Here is a 17,049-nt window from a genome sequence, read left to right as displayed (position 1 = left end):
TTATAAAATGACTGTCAGGTGTGTACCCTTATTATTCATTGTAAGGTACTCTATCAGGCAATTACCCTTACTTATTAGTGTCAAACTACATTAGAGTTGTAAATCACTCTTGATAATTTTTAACCTAATTAGTAAGTACATCAAAGGTTCGGTCATTTTTGTTACTATTCATCTGTAAAATTTAACAGAAGTGTGTATACCTGTGACAAATATCTTAATGTTACTGGTATTTTTTTTCAGTATCAGAATATATTCTTTAAATAAAATGTCAATTAAGTAAGACACTTGCTTCTCATTTTTATCTACAACAATTTCAGTATCTGCCAAAATATTTAACTGAAATTTTAGAATCCACCAAAATAAAAACCACCAAAAATTTTCTTGTACTTTGTTGCCTCTTTATCGAGAAATTTTACACTCATGAAAATAACCTGCTATTCTTACTAATTATTTTTTTTGAGAGCTGTTCCAAATTTCACTGTGTGGTAAAAAAAAATTAAAATGCATTTCATATAATTTTTTGTTATTATGGGTGGTTTGGATCTGAACAATTTACCCTAGAATTGCCCTGAGCAAAAATAATATGACAGAAAAATATATTCATGTAGCATTTTCTAATTTAACACTTTTTTACCCAAAAAAAGATTCAGAGTAACATTTTAATGTATATTTACTTGAGTTTTGGTTGGTTTATAACAAAATAATAGAATATTACCCAACATCACCAAATGGTGCTGTTTCTGGTATATAGTCATTCAAACCATTGTCATTGGTTTCATTAACATCCAGTCCTCTGAAATAGAAAAAAAATATGTAATATGGAGCATAGTTTCCTATATGAAGATTGGAGAATTTATGTCTCCAGTTTGTTGACAAATGAACCTCAAGCACATTCTTTTCTCTATGAAAACCAGCTTATATAAATGTATGTTCAACAAGTGAATCTGTGAGCTGCTGCTCACTTGTGATACCACAACTAAAAGTAAACATTAAACAGAATGAGTAGGTGTCAGATAACACTGAAATCATACAACACAGTATATCTCACTCATTGTTATAATCCTTAATATCAAATTTCAAAAAGCTTTGTAAAGTAGCTCATGAGAAAAATGTTCACAATATTTTTTACCTTGGCTATTATGTGTATCACACTGTTTATCAATCTCTATATTTTTTGAATGATGATATTTAAATGTTTTACAACCTTTTTTTATAAACTCAAAACAATAAAGTTCAAAAGTATGGAAACAAGGGAAAAGCATTAATTAATTCAACATTTCATCGTATTCAGAGAATAAATATTCTTTGGCAGTGACGCTCTAAATTGCTTAAGTCAAAGTTATATACATTTCATGTTGTTATTTTACACTACTGTCTCAGATTGGGGTGAAGGTTGGTGTGCCTATGGAAATAGTTAGGAGCCTCTTGTTCAGTGGTTGTTGTTTGCTGATGTGGTTCATAGTTGTTTTTGTTTCTTGTTTTGTATATAGATTAGGTTTTCCTGTTTGAATTGTTTTACACTGATTATTAAGGGGCCTTTATAGCTTGCTATTCAGGTAAGCCAAGACTCCATGTTGAGGGCCATACTGACCTGGCTAGAATAGCTGAGTTAGTTACGATTGCTTAATGATAATGATGTAATCTTACAGAAATAGGAAATATTTAGTTTAAATATCATTACAATCAACATGAACAAGGAATTGTAAACAAATCTTGACAAGAATTTTTCATACTTGAAATGAACCTATTTGACACCAAAATAAAAGAAGAATTTGTCCATAGGACACATATAATGGCATGCTTTCATAAACATTTTAAAGAACATAAATCAAGAAATTTACTTATACAGTATTAATTATGACTGTAAGAACATACCTTGTTATGTCAATGATTTGTTGAGACCTGTTTGTTTGATTTGGAATTGATATGGAATGGGTATTCATCTGATCTACCATTAGTGGTGCTGATGTTCTAAATAAAACTGTTGGTGAGTCGCCAGTGGCAGTGCGATATCCTGCTGCAACCACTTCCTATTACAAATTGAGAAATTACAAGAAACCAATAACAAACGTTTTTTAAAATAGCATACTATTGGGTGGTTTTTTTTTGCCTATATAGGTATCAACTACAAAATTGTTTTACTAGTGTGACAATCTAAATGTCAAACTCTCAAACTAGGCAGTTCACTTAGTACCTGGAATAATATTCAAAATTATCATTCAATTTATTGTTATTAATTTCATATATGAATTATCTAAAGTATATCTCCCTCATCCTAAGATTTGTTATATATGTGGCAAAAGTTTTGTCCCTATGTTCTATTTTAGCCATGTCAGCCATGTTGGTTGGTAGGTGGGTCATCAGACATATTTTTTTCAAACTTAATACCCTCAAGATGATTGTGGCCAAGATTGGTTTAATTTGTCTCAGTTATTTCAGAGAAGATTTTGTAAAAGTTTACAAAAAAATGTTAAAAATCGACTATAAAGGCAACAAATCCCTAAGAGGTCAATTGACTATTTTGGTCTAGTTGACTTATTTGTAGATCTTACTTTGCTGAACATTATTTTGTTGAAAGTTTATCCCTATCTATAATAATATTCAAGATAACAAACAAAAACTGTAAAATTTCATTTAAATTACCAATTCAGGGGAAGCAACCCAACAATGGGTTGTCTGAATCATTTGAAAATTTGAGGGCAGATAGATCTGACCTGATGAATATTACTACCACATGTTAATTAGATATGCTCAAAAACTGCATTTATTAAGAAGAAAAGATTTACCTGTAAAATATGACCTAATAATAATCTTGCTAAATTAACACTCACTGGGGGTGTTTCTTCTTGTACATCAATGATGCTTGATTGATTTAACTCAGCATTATTTTCCTGCTCCTACAAAATTAGAATTACTCGTGTAGTGTAAATCAAAGTAAACACTATTTTAACCACCAAGGGTGACTTATTCAAAAATTTGTTGATATATTTCTTTTAAATCAATGTTTATCAATTTTTGTTAAAATAAATAAAAATAGTTCTGTATTTTTTTTTATTCCTTTGCTTGTCAATAAAGGCTTTAAAATTCAAACCTACCATATACATGATATATATCAAAACTATAAAGTGTTTGTGATGACTGTCAATAACTTTCCGTTTTTTTCTGCCAATGAGCAAAAAATTGGGATTGAAATACAGCAGCCAACAGGTCAACCCATCCTTTGGGTCAAGAAAGCCAAAAACATACCAGTGTACTTAATAAGTTATAGTTTTCATTTGACCAGTAAACTGCAAAAAGACATTCTTTTTACTTTCCGAATTGTTTGGAATCTGCTATTGATTGACCTTATCCTGTTTATACCTGTGTTCCACTCCTGATTGCTGTACTTCTTCTAGGCCTTCTTGGTGTTGACAGTCTTCTCCTTCTTGGTGTTGATAATGTACTTCTTGTACCTGCTGAGTTATTTTGGGATACCTAAAAGAGATTCATCATTCAATCACCAGTATACTAGCAATTTTTATTTTAGAAGGTTCTATAAGTTAACTTTGCGAAAAATGCTAAATATACCTGTCCCTAGTATTAGGAGCTTGTAATTTTAGTGGTTGTTACAAGTTTTTTATAGTATTATACCAATAAAAAATAAACCAAATTTAACAGTGTAAGTCATTTATTAAGAAGAAAAGATTTACCTGTAAAATATGACCTAATAATAATCTTGCTAAATTAACACTTACTGGGGGTGTTTCTTCTGTTACATCAATGATGCTTGATTGATTTAACTCAGCATTATTTTCCTGCTCCTACAAAAGTAGAATTACTCGTGTAGTGTAAATCAAAAGTAAACACTATTTGTCTGACTACTTCAACCACCAAGGCGACTTATTCCAAAATTTGGTGGTATATTATAATGCTGCCTCCCTGGTGTTAAGAGTTGGCCACCAGAGATCCCAGATTACATAGAAAAGGGATTTCTTAACTGGTATTATTTATTTCTGTGGAATGTCAGGCCTGATGTCTAATTAGAATACCGTCGAACCAATACACTTTACAGCTTCATTTAACCTATGTTCTACAGGTCTATCTATTTTATATATGATTGAGAAATAAAAGTCATAGCATATAACAGTTTTGATTATTTATTTGACAATTAAAACCGCTGAGAGAATGGCTGTACAGGCTCTGTCACTGGTCTGGTTGGGTCCACGGCATATTTGGTCTATCTTATTTAATCTATATATTAATCATATATATAACTATCCAGTCACCTCTCTGTTAACTTTTACTAGTTTATAAACTACAGGTAGCGTATAGCTTGAACAGGCTTACAAATATGCCTTAAAAGGCCACATATAAAAGCATGTAGCCTTAATTTAACAACATCTATTTCAAATAACTATCAGTATAAAACTACTTGCTATTATGGTCACAAAGACAACTATTCCATTAATACTTAAAATATTGGTACAATTGCAATTTACACCCTAAATTGTCACCAAGTATTTACACCCAAATTAGTCAGGGACTATTTACACCTTGAAAAGTCACCAACTATTTACACCTAGCAAAGTCACAGACTACTTACAATGATACAAATCACCAACTATTTACACTTTAAATTCTCACCCAACCATTTACACCTAGGAAATGTCACCAACTTGCATCTATAATAAATCATTGTTAATATAGGTGCAATTTCCTTACTTTTCCTATCGTATTTAAATTCTAAGACATTTTAAATATTGCACTCTGTAACTTTCAAACAACAAATAATCACTGCCCTCCGTAGTTGATCTTTTTAGTTTTATTCCACAAACAGCCAATCACAGATGCTTTTACATATGTTGAACCAATCAGCAGCCTTCTTTCTGTTAAGGGAAATTCCCGAAATGTTAACTCAAAATGTAAACACTGGAAGTGTTGTGTAAATAAAGATGTTTTCCAGCTTAATTTCAATAAGAAACAACACATTTATTCACCCTGACGGTTTTTACACATACAGAATAACTTAATAATACATTTAAAAGGTTAATATTTCAAATAAACAACAGAACTAAAGTTAAAAGCACTCCGTGGACAAATTTGCAAATTTGTCACCGTGAATAAATTCCAGTCATAACATTGATCGCTTGAAACACGATAGAATTCAATCATGACAATTAATATTAGCACAATCAGCATATCAAATAAACTCATTTTCATAGCATATAATTTCACAGATCTATCGGTATTATCATTTATACTTCATAACAACACAGCAAGATGTGTTCAAAAAGGGGGGTTCATGGCATAACACCATTTCTTTTAAATCAATTTTTATTAATCATCGTCAAGATAAATAAACTAGAGGCTCTCAAGAGCCTGTGTCGCTCACCTTGGTCTATATGCATATTCAACAGGGACACTCTCCAACATTGTAGACGAGAATAGAATTAATGACAAAAATCTCTGTTTTTTTTTTGTATCTTATATTGCTCATCATTGAAGTCTGTTTAGTTTCTCTCTATCTTCATGATCTTATTTAGCTTTTGCTCTAAACACAAAAGAGGGTAAAAAAACTCCTATAAAGATTAACAGTCTACTTATTATATCAGCAAAATTTGACTTGTTAGTAGGTCTCGTCTTGCTTATCATTTTTGATTATTTAAGTTTCTATCTATCTATTATAATTAATATCATACAATGAAAAACGCCAGAAAAATGGTAAAATTCATAACTAAAGGGCAATAACTCCAATAAGGAGTCGTTGGACAATTTCTGCCATTTGTCTTCATTGTAGATTTTTTCTTGCTGATCATTTTTGTATATTTAAGTTTATTTCTATCTATTATAAGTTTTAAGATATAAGACAAAAACGAAAAAAAAATTGTACAAATCGGCATCAAAGGGAAATAACTCTAATAAGGAGTCAACTGATGATTTCAACCATAAGACTTATTTGAAGAACTTGTCCTTCTGATCATTTTTGCAATTTAAAGTTTCTCTCTATCTTTTATAGTTTTCAAGATATGATAATAGGTATAAATTGAAAAAAAGTGGTAAAATTTGCAATTGAAGGGCAATAACTCCTACAAGAAATTGTCTAACAGTTTTGACGTATATGGATAATTGGTAGAGCTCAACATTCTGAACAATTTTACTCTCTTCAGATTTCCTCTTTTTATAACGGTTATCAGAATAATAGACAAAACTTGCATTTTACCCCATATGTTCTATTTTTTGCCATCCCGGCCATCTTTGTTGGCAGGCAGGGTCATCGGACACATTTTTTAAACTGAATACCCTAATGATGATTGTGGCTAAGTTTGATTCTATTTGGCCCAGTAGTTTCAGAGAAGAAGATTTTTCTAAAAGATTAAAAAATTTTACGAAAATTGTAAAAAATTGACTATAAAGGGCAATAACTCCTTAAGGGGTCAATTGACAATTTTGGTCATGTTGACTTATTTGTAGATCTTACTTTGCTTTACATTACTGCTGTTTACAGTTTAGTTTATCTCTATCCATAATAATATTCAAGATAATAACCAAAAGCTGCAAAATTTTCTTAAAATTACCAATTCAGGGGCAGCAACCAAACAACGTGTTGCCTGATTGGTCTGAAAATTTCAGGGCAGATAGATCTTGACCTACTGAACAAGTTTATCCCGTCAAATTTGCTCTAAATGCTTTGGTTTCAGAGATATGAGCCAAAAACTGCATTTTACCCTATGTACTTTTTTTTAGCCATGTCTGCCATCTTGGTTCGCGGGCAGGGGCATCGGACACATTTTTTAAACAAGATAACCTAATGATGATGTGGACAAGTTTGGTTAAATTTGTCCTAGTAGTTTCAGAGGAGAAAATTTTGTAAAAGATTACAAAAATTTACGAAAAATGGTTAAAAATTTACTATAAAGGGCAATTACTCCTTAAGGGGTCAACTGACCATTTTGGTCAAGTTGACTTATTTGTAGATATTACTTCGCTGAACATTATTCCTGTTAACAGTTTATCTCTATCTATAATAATATTCAAGATAATAACCAAAAACGGCAAAATTCCTTAAAATTACCAATTCAGGGGCAGCAACCCAACAACGGGTTGTCCCATTCATCTGAAAATTTCAGGGCAGATAGATCTTGACCTGATAAACAATTTTAACCCCAGTCAGATTTGCTCTAAATGCTTTGGTTTCAGAGATATAAGCCAAAATCTACATTTAACCCCTATGTTCTATTTTTAGCCATGGCGGCCATCTTGGTTAGTTGGCCTGGTCATTGGACACATTTTTTAAATTAGATACCCCAATGATGATTTTGGCCAAGTTTGGTTAAATTTGGCCAAGTAGTTTCAGAGGAGAAGATTTTTGTAAAAGTTAACGGACGACGGACGCCAAGTGATGAGAAAAGCTCACTTGGCCCTGTGGGCCAGGTGAGCTAAAAATTGTTCTGTTAAAAAATTGTCAATAAAGGCTTTACTTTTATAATTTGTGACTTGGATGGAGAGTTGTCTCTTTGGCCCTCATACCACACCTTCTGAGTATCTATTAACAATTCTAACCTGCCATATATATAAAAAAATATAGTGTGTTTGTGATGACTGTCAATAACTTTCCGCTTTTTCTGCAAATGAGCAAATAAAATGCTCTGCTGGGCGCAGCTTGATACGACCGCAGAGGTAGAACCATGAACAGTTGGGGCAAGTTTGGACACAACAATCAAGCTTGATACAGCACTGAATTTGGATAGTGATTAAATATTTGACACAGCATAGGTTTCTGAAACAGAATGAATGTGGTCCAAGAACATAAAATTTCTTAATTTACCTATTCAAACCATATCATTATTATTTGCTTTTATATATAAATCAGAAATAAACAATTTAAAATGGAAAATTTTAAAGAAAAAAAAAGGAAAAAAAAATCCCTCCCCCAATTTTTTTGAACCCCCTTATGATTCATCACCCCCAAACTCAATCTCAGCCTTCCCTTTGTGGTATGGTACCTTGCAGTACAATTTCAGAGAGATCCATACACTTGAACACAAGTTATTGTCTGGAAACTAGAAAAATGCCTGTTTTTTGGCCCCAAATTCCTAAACGTTTTGGGCGATTACCCCCAAGCTCAATCCCAGTTTTCCCTTTGTGATATGGAACCTTGTAGTACAATTTCATAAAGATCCATACACTTACGCACAAGTTATTGTCCTGAAACTAGAAAAATGCTTGTATTTTGCCCCTATTTTGCCCCTTTTTTTTTAAATTTTTAGGCAATTACCCCCAAAATCAATCCCAGCCTTCCCTTTGTGATATGGTACCTTGCAGTACAATTTCAGGAGATCAATACTCTTGAACACAATTAATTGTCTGGAAACTAGAAAAATGCTTATTTTTTGCCCCTTTTTGGCCCCTTATTCCTAAACGTTTTGGGCGATTACCCCCAAACTCAATTCCAGCTTTCCCCTTTGTGATATGGAACCTTGTAGTACAATTTCAGAAAGATCCATACACTTACACACAAGTTATTGTCATGAAACTAGAAAAATGCTTGTTTTTTTCCCCTTTTTTGGCCCCTAATTCCTAAAATTTTGAGGCAATTACCCCCAAAATCAACCACAGCCTTCCCTTTTTGATATGGAACCTTGTGGTACAATGTCAGAGAGATCCATACACTTACACACAAGTTATTGTCAGGAAACTAGAAAAAAGCTTATTTTTTGCCCCTAACTCCTAAAATTTTGAGGCAATTACCCCCAAAATCAACCCCAGCATTCCCTTTATGATATGGAACCTTGTGGTACAATGTCAGAGAGATCCATACACTAACACACAAGTTATGTCTGGAAGTTACAAAAATGCTTATTTTTGGCCCCTAATTCCTTAACTGTTGGTACCTTAACCCCCAAAATCAATCCCAACCTTCCTTATGTGGTATTGAACCTTATGGTAAAATTTCATAGAGATCCATTAACTTAAACTAAAGTTAGAGTGCGAAAACCAATGTGTCTTCGGACGACGTTCGTCATACCAATATACGACCACAAAATTTGTTTGCGATCGTATAAAATAGTGATTGAAATACAACAGCCAACAGGTCAACCCATCCTTCATGTCCTTTGGGTCAAGAAAGCCAAAAACATACCAGTGTACTTAATAAGTTATAATTTTCATTTGACCAGTAAACTGCAGAAAGACATTCCTTTTACTTTCCGAATTGTTTGGAATCTGCTATTGATTGACTTTATCATGTTTATACCTGTGTTCCACTCCTGATTGCTGTACTTCTTCTAGGCCTTCTTGGTGTTGACAGTCTTCTCCTTCTTGATGTTGATAGTGTGCTTCTTGTACCTGCTGAGTTATTTTTGGATACCTAAAAGAGATTTACAATTCAATTACCAGTATACTAGTCATTCAAAGTTATTCTTGTAACAATGTTCTTTAAGAAAACTTTTCAAAAAGAAATGAATTGAAAACCAGAAATATATTCCCATACAAAAGTATTATTTTGATGGTCTATTAACTTTAACACTGTTTAATGCGAATATATCCTGTCTCTGCATTCACATACCTGTGGTGGATCTTGGTTATTCACAGCATTTGGTGCTCCAGCCACAGTACTCAAATCCTAGAAAAAAATTATAAAAAAAATTGAACAAGGCCTGTCAGAAGGCATTTATCAGTTTTTTGTTAACATTTATCAGGATAATAATCAAAATTGACAACACTTTAAGGCAGGGGACACATGTAGACCATACTACACAAAATTTTGAGTGCCACTGTGGTGTTGTCAATTTTTGTTTATAATTTAAGTTTTGCATTCATTTGTACTATTTGACAACCAAACATACCAAGGTACCCACTTCATGGACTCTACCGAAAGGATTCACACAGGCCTAATCCGCATTGGCTGACCAGAAAGAGTTTAAATCATTTGGATAGTGCAATATTTCAAGAACTATAACTCAGTGGAACAGTAAAAGTGAAAAAAAAAACTTATTCCCTATTTTGTCCCAAGTAACAACATTTATAAGCATTATGTATTTAAGTTTGAAAACAAATTTGTTGAATGGTTCCTAAGTTATCTTATAGATAGTCAGCTTCAGCCTACCATACAGCACCACATTTATTACATGTCAATTGAATGTGACCTCAAAGTTGCATCAAACTTTATGTCAAGAAATACAAACTGGTGATACACCTGACAATAATGTAAAGTTTCAAGGAAATCAATCTATGAATACCTGAATATTGTACTAAATTTAATGTGCAAAATGTGAAAAATTGCCTTTTTTCAAATAATTAAAGTCCCATAACTCTGAAATGATATAACTAAATAGAAAGACACTTTTCTTCAGCCAATCCTAATGTTGTTTTAATATAACATAAGAAATAATACATCCCCTCTCAGACGGTCATATAAAAACTCTAGTTTCTTGATACTTTCACATTTTCTCTGCATTATTTAGATGGTCAGATAGTGTTATGCAATTTTTTTCTCTTTATATTCCAGCAATAAAATGTTTGAATATACATTACCAGCCTCTGTCTTACTGGTACAGTAATTGGTGGAAGCATATCTTCATCAGTCAAATCCTAAAAAATATAGTCATGCATATGATCATGAGGATTTATATTTTATATTCTAGGGAAAATATAAAAAAATATAAAGTGGTAAAATATAAAAAAAAATATAAAGTACTTATCTTGAACGGATTGTTACCAACAATTATACTATTTTACACATTTACCTTATCTTAATTCAAGTTCCAGTTTATTAAAAAAAAATAATATAAAGAGCATTGTTAAGAAGTTTCATTTACAAATGTATACCATGAATTAAACAATTTTATCCTTTAATACCTCTCATATTTTCATTTTGATGTTTATAAAATTGAATATATTTTTTTTTCTCATGCTGTTTTTATACATTTCATGTTGCTTTTATCAAGAATGATATGTATTGCTTCAAAATATTTGCATACAAAAGTAACATTAATAACATGCTAAAACACATTTTGAGTAAAATTACATAGAACTAAAATGTTTTCTCAGATATGTCATATATGGAACTATAAATAGACCAAAGTTTGGGACCACACTTTTTCAAGTCAACCAAAATCAAGACAAAAAGAGTTAACTGTATATATATTTATATATAACTGTATATATATTTATATATTCAATATGGTTTTACTTACACTTTAATCTGTAACAAAGCACAACACTTTTTTTGGTTATTTCATCCATAATTAAAGAACCTTAGTAAGCGCTCTCACATACCCCACGTCCCCACATTGTCATTGGAGAAATAAAATAAGTGTAAGAAAAAAAAATTGAATCATAATTTCCTGTCAATATGCACATCTACATAGTATGTCCTTATTATCTACAAAGTTATATGAAATTATGTTATGTGGTTTCAGAGGAGTTGCGATGACAAACTGTTGCAGAAGTACATGGAAGCAAATAAGTTCAAAGGGGAGTAACTCCTAGAAAAAAAATTGAATCGTAATTTCCTGTCGATATGCACATCTACATAGTATGTCCTTATTATCTAAAAAGGTTTCATGAAATTCTGTTGTGTGGTTTCAGAGGAGTTGCGATGACAAACTGTTGCAGTAGTACATTTAAGCAAATAAGTTCAAAGGGGCGCAACTCCTAGGAAAAAATTGAATCGTAATTTCCTGACGAAATGCACATCTACATAGTATGTCCTTATTATCTACAAAGTTTCATTAAATTCTGTGGTGTGATTTCAGAGGAGTTGTGATGACAAACTGTTGCAGTAGTACATTGAAGCAAACAAGTTCAAAGGGGCGTAACTCCTAGAAAAAAATGAATCGTAATTTCCTGTCGATATGCACAACTACATAGTATGTCCTTATTATCTAAAAAGGTTTCATGAAATTATGTTGTGTGGTTTGAGAGGAGTTGCGATGACAAGAAACAAGACGGACGGACGGACGGGTCAAAAACATTATACCCTCCGCAACCTCGTTGCGTGGGTTCATTGCGGAGGGTAATAATAAAGAGGGAGGAATTTTGGTTTTTTCTATGATTAGGGTTTAAATAACAATAATTTAAGAAACTAATCTGTACTCAATTTCAGTTTTTTTTTATAGATGATATTATTGATATTATTATTATGATATCAAAAACTTATACTGTTTTTGAGTCACTGGTCCTTGAGGACCAAATTTTTGATTCTTCAAAATTTTCTAATTAAATTGTATAACAAAAATTAACATTAATAAACAGGATGGAACAAATTTTCAGACTATAACCATGAGGAGCGTCAGGTGGAACTTGATATTATTTGGTCTAATAGGTACATTGAAGATTTTTTAAACAGTTTACAATGACATATAATGCCAAGTGAAGGCAAACGCACACCTGACCCTTTTGGTCTAGTAAGGTAAAAAATACAAGATTTAATGTTTTGTATTGATATAAATATAAACTACATTTGAACACGAATAAATTGATTGTCCTGATTAGTATGTTTGTGTGTTGATGAAAAACCCTATTTGGGATTTTCTATAAAAAAAAAATCTTTGATTTAACTTTTAACTTAATATCATTATACTAGACTTATTCTTACATTATTTCTATGACCCAACCTTGATCTTCTTTGTGGTATAGCATCCTGTCAAAAGAAACCAAATGATAATCAACATATTTACCAAAGTTTGCAATCTAAATTTGTACATGTATAATAAAAATATGAGTAGTCCAGTAATATTGTTTACAAATAATTTCAACATTTTGTTTTCATTACTGTGTACTGCAGTTAAAGACAACTTTTTTTTTATCTCTTATTGTACTGTATTAGATACAATATATAGATGCAGGTTGTTTTGTGTCCTAGATATTTCATATTTGTTTACATTAATATGAGCTCACAAAATTATACATCCGCCCCTTGCAAAAATAAAAAAGATTAAGAAACAAGAATGTGTCCATTGTACATGGATGCCCAACTCACACTTTTATTTTCAATATTCAGTGGACCGTGAAATAGGAGTAAAAACTCTCAATTAACATTAAAATTAAAAATATCATGCGGAACATATATACTTAGTTTCAAGTTGCTTGGACTTTAAACTTTATAAATACATTGACTAAAAAGTGTGCACTATCATTTTCTATGTTCAGTGGACTGTAAAATATGGGTCAAAACTCTCATTTGGCATCATATCATAGGGAACATGTGTCCTAAGTTTCAAGTTGATTGGTTCAACTTCATCAAAAAGAACAAAAAATATAATCTGAAGAAGGACAGATGGACAAATGAACGAAGACACAGAGACCGAAACACACTATAAAAATGAAATAGACAGTGCCTAATGTCACTTTATAATTAAAACTAAAAGAAAATTTTAATAAAATATCAAAGAAGAATTGTGGATACAAAATATCCCCCCCCCCTTTACAAATTAAGGGGTGGTTTGATAAATCCATTTTTCTTTTCTATTTTAAACTATAAATAGATAGAAGTTTGTTTTATCTTTATAAATAGATAGAAGGATACTTTATTTTATTTTCTAACTCGTAGAAAGTCATACCCACCAAATGGGGGTTAGGCAAGCTGCTTCCTGACTCGTCACTGCTCTCTTCATGAGACTTCTGGCCTATCTGAAAAGTTAAATGAGAAGTTAAATAGCATGCACAAGTGTATCTTTAAAATAAAAGCAGAAAAAAAGAAGCAATGTAAATTTCATGATACCAATCCTAGTGCGTCAGCTCAGCTATGAAAGTGATACAATAAAAATAGAGCTTTTACTTTACTGCTCTCTGATGATTAATTCTTCCATAAAACACATTTTTAGAATACTGAATATATACTACTTTTAAAGTGTTATCAAGCCTTATATGAATGTTATAATTATAATGTTTAGCATATATTATTTAGTTACATGTACATGTATATGATGTGTTGCATACCATGTATAGTGACCTTGAAAGGACAAAGTGTCACCTTTAATTGTAACCCCATGTGCCATATACATGATATATGTAAAATGGTAAAGAAGCAATACAAGTTTTTGATGTCTTGAAATGTTGCTTTTATAACATGGGGAAAAATATATTGAAAATGGGTTTTCTCTAAACTTCATGCACCAATTTTTGATATTTTACTGGTAAAAATCACCTTTTCTGCTGGTAAAATATACAGGTTTGACCTGCCTATTTTGGATTTCACATCCTTTGTTGAAGTGACTTGCAATTCTTTAAGCTCACATATATTGATGGTATTTCTCACTGCTTTCATATATTTGAAAGCACATGTAAACTTAAAGATGGACATGACTTTTTCTGTCAGTTTATTTATTGTTGCAGATCTTTCAATCTTAATAGGACGATAACCTGAAATAGATATTGATGTTGTGAAAGCAGGCATAATCTTTTTATTTGGTTAGAACTCAATTTTTACAAGGTGATTTCAATAATTAATAAGCCTTTAGAAAGTAATACCTTTTTTTTTGGGGGGGGGGGGGGGGGGGGGGGTCATTGTTCTGAACATGTTCATGCAGATAGATCAATACTATTTTTCTCATTTACCCAAAGGAACATTCATTTAAAGTTTGAGGTATTTGGCCCAGTAGTTTCAGAGGAGAAGATTTTTGAAATAGTTTACGACGACAGACGACGACGACGGACGCAAAGTGATGGCATAAGCTCACATGGGGCCCTTCAGGCCTGGTGAGCTAAAAATAAGCTGTAATTCAGTGGTTGTCGTTTGTTATGTTGTTGTGTTTTCATTTTTTTGTACATTAATTAAGCCGTTAATTTTCTCGTTTAAATTTGTCATTTCTGGGCCTTTTATAGCTGACTATGCAGTATTGGCTTTGCTTATTGATGAAGACCCTACGGTGACCTATTCTGTCATCAAAATCACTCATAAAATTTGATCTGCAAAACCATCATTTTTAATTTATTATTTAAGGGAAATTCCTGTTAATAAGTCAATGACATTTCACATGTTTTTATTTTAGCATTAGCAATTTGGCAAATATCATTTCCATGGAGATATTTTTACCACAACCCCTCAGTCACCCAATCATGGTTCATTGACTTTGGAATTTTTTCATGGCTTATTTGTTAAAGTCTAGGGTTAAGTTATAAAGGAAACCAATGATGTGAAATCATTAAAATCTAGTATTAAATTGTGAAATCTTGTATTAATTATAAAAAAAGAAGATGTGGTATGAATGCCAATGAGACAACTCTCCACAAGAGACCAAATGACACAGAAATTAACAACTATAGGTCACCATACAGCATGTACAGTATCAAGTTGTGAAATCTAGTATTAAGTTGTGTAAGCATTTGTTTATTTTGTTTCCTTAAAATTTATTTGGGGCAGGCCTCACATTGTCAGTCAAATTTTTCCATAGTTTACATGTTATGTGTTGTTTTTTTATTTCAAACAATTGCATTAAACTTTCAAAGTTGCATACAGTCAACTGTGTCAACAGTTTATTTTTATAATTACATAGTTATTTACCTAATCGCTTTTCATTCATTGCTTTCACATTGGTAGGATTAATAGTTTGATACTCTGGACTGTCCAAACATGTCACTTTGAAGGAGTACATAGGTTTTTTCTTTTTCCTGGATGACCCTGCTCTTAGTCTTGATTCATGACTTCGTCTGAAGTGTTGAAATCTGAAATATCATTTACGATCAAATAAAAATATATTTTACATTATTTTATTTTTATTTACCAATTAGTTGCAAACTCTGTCTGACTGACAAACTGTCAGACATAAAATTAATCGGTCAAACAGAAATTTTTAGATTTAGTTGCAAATATAAATGTAGTAGAAAAGATCAAGTTTCTATTTGCGGTCAGACAAACTCTGAAACAGTTCGGCACCAACTGGTATCCAATTACATTTATCTACATTCAATGATTCATGACATTGTTACATGTGTACATTGTAAATGTACATTGTAAATGTACACGACTCATGACTGCATGTGTAACCTATAGATGCTGTCTGCTCTATGGTCGGGTTGTTGTCTCTTTGACACATTCCCCATTTCCATTCTCAATTTTAATCACAGGGGTTTCTCTGATAATGGGTCATACGGATCACTTGAACTTGGTTACCACAATACTGGAATACCGAAGATAACAGTTGACAAAATATAATATATAAAGCAAGACTTAAATATCATTTCTTTTTTTAAATTCATATTTATGAACCCTTCTGTAGGCCTGTGTATCAATTTTTTTTTTAAGTAAACCATATACACACTATTTATAAATAAACATTAGCAGTTTAGCACCATTGTAATTTAACGTTAACTAGGTAAAAACTTTAAACATCAGTCAATATTATACTTTACTATAGTAAACACCATAAAAAATAACACCCTTTTCCCGCAGTAACTGCATGTAAGCAGAATAACTGTTATCCAATAGGGAATATCATTCAACGTCGTAGAAATTACCCCATATTTCAAGCGGACAACTAACCCTAGGCAAAATACCTGTGTGGGAATGAGCATGTAGGCAAAATAACTGCATTGGCTGAAGTTTGCAAGATATTTTTCCAAAAATAACTCAAATGATAGCAAATCAGGATCAGCAAATTATCAGTTCAGTTCAGTACAATATTAATAATACAGTAACAGCCTTCATAAAAATTAACATCCAAAATTATCAAACCTAACAGACCTCAATAATTCTTTTCTCGATTTAATAATTGTGGATATAAACTGTTGACATAATTGTATTGTTTGGGTTACATACAATAACAACACAATATGATGACACTGACACGACTGACACGTGTAAGAAAAGCTGTATCTAAACACTTAATATTGTATGGAAATAGTTATCTAAAACTCGTCTGACCAACTAGACAAGTCCTTTTGATACATGTTACAACACCACATCAATAAAATAATAACAGGGACGTGTATATATAAAAATAAAAGAAATATTGTTTTGACGTAAATTTTGTTTATCAAAAATCTTTAACCGGACCTTACCCAGACAAGAAATCATCGTCATCTTGATTTTCGACAACTTGTGGTCTTGCTGCTTCTGTATTTAATCTT

The 17,049-nt window shown here is 31.8% G+C and overlaps 1 protein-coding gene across 1 annotated transcript; it reads right to left on the bottom strand.

Annotated features, from left to right (window-relative positions):
• Nucleotides 1-778: 778 nt before the first annotated feature.
• Nucleotides 779-12,617, bottom strand: LOC127710329 (uncharacterized). The gene is made up of 8 exons (XM_052216126.1): nucleotides 12,578-12,617; nucleotides 10,513-10,569; nucleotides 9,545-9,601; nucleotides 3,361-3,474; nucleotides 2,832-2,897; nucleotides 1,876-2,030; nucleotides 1,592-1,604; nucleotides 779-793 (listed from the first exon to the last, which is right to left on the bottom strand). The coding sequence occupies exons 2-8, from the start codon at nucleotides 10,549-10,551 to the stop codon at nucleotides 779-781; spliced, it is 459 nt and encodes a 152-aa protein (XP_052072086.1). The 5' UTR covers nucleotides 10,552-10,569; nucleotides 12,578-12,617.
• Nucleotides 12,618-17,049: the final 4,432 nt, after the last annotated feature.

This window comes from Mytilus californianus, unplaced genomic scaffold (assembly GCF_021869535.1).
Source record: "Mytilus californianus isolate M0D057914Y unplaced genomic scaffold, xbMytCali1.0.p SCAF_71, whole genome shotgun sequence".
Taxonomy (NCBI): domain Eukaryota; kingdom Metazoa; phylum Mollusca; class Bivalvia; order Mytilida; family Mytilidae; genus Mytilus; species Mytilus californianus.
The sequence above is the reverse complement of the archived record's forward strand: the minus strand, read 5'-3'. Positions and strand labels throughout refer to the sequence as shown.

Excerpts from the sequence above, each read along its gene's own strand:
- LOC127710329 (XM_052216126.1), bottom strand. The coding sequence starts at position 10,551 with ATGCTTCCACCAATTACTGTACCAGTAAGACAGAGGCTG. Across the intron at positions 9,602-10,512 it reads TACCAGTAAGACAGAGGCTG|GATTTGAGTACTGTGGCTGG; the intron begins GTAATGTATATT and ends ATTTTTTTCTAG. Across the intron at positions 2,031-2,831 it reads TACAAGAAGAAACACCCCCA|GAAGTGGTTGCAGCAGGATA; the intron begins GTGAGTGTTAAT and ends AATTTGTAATAG.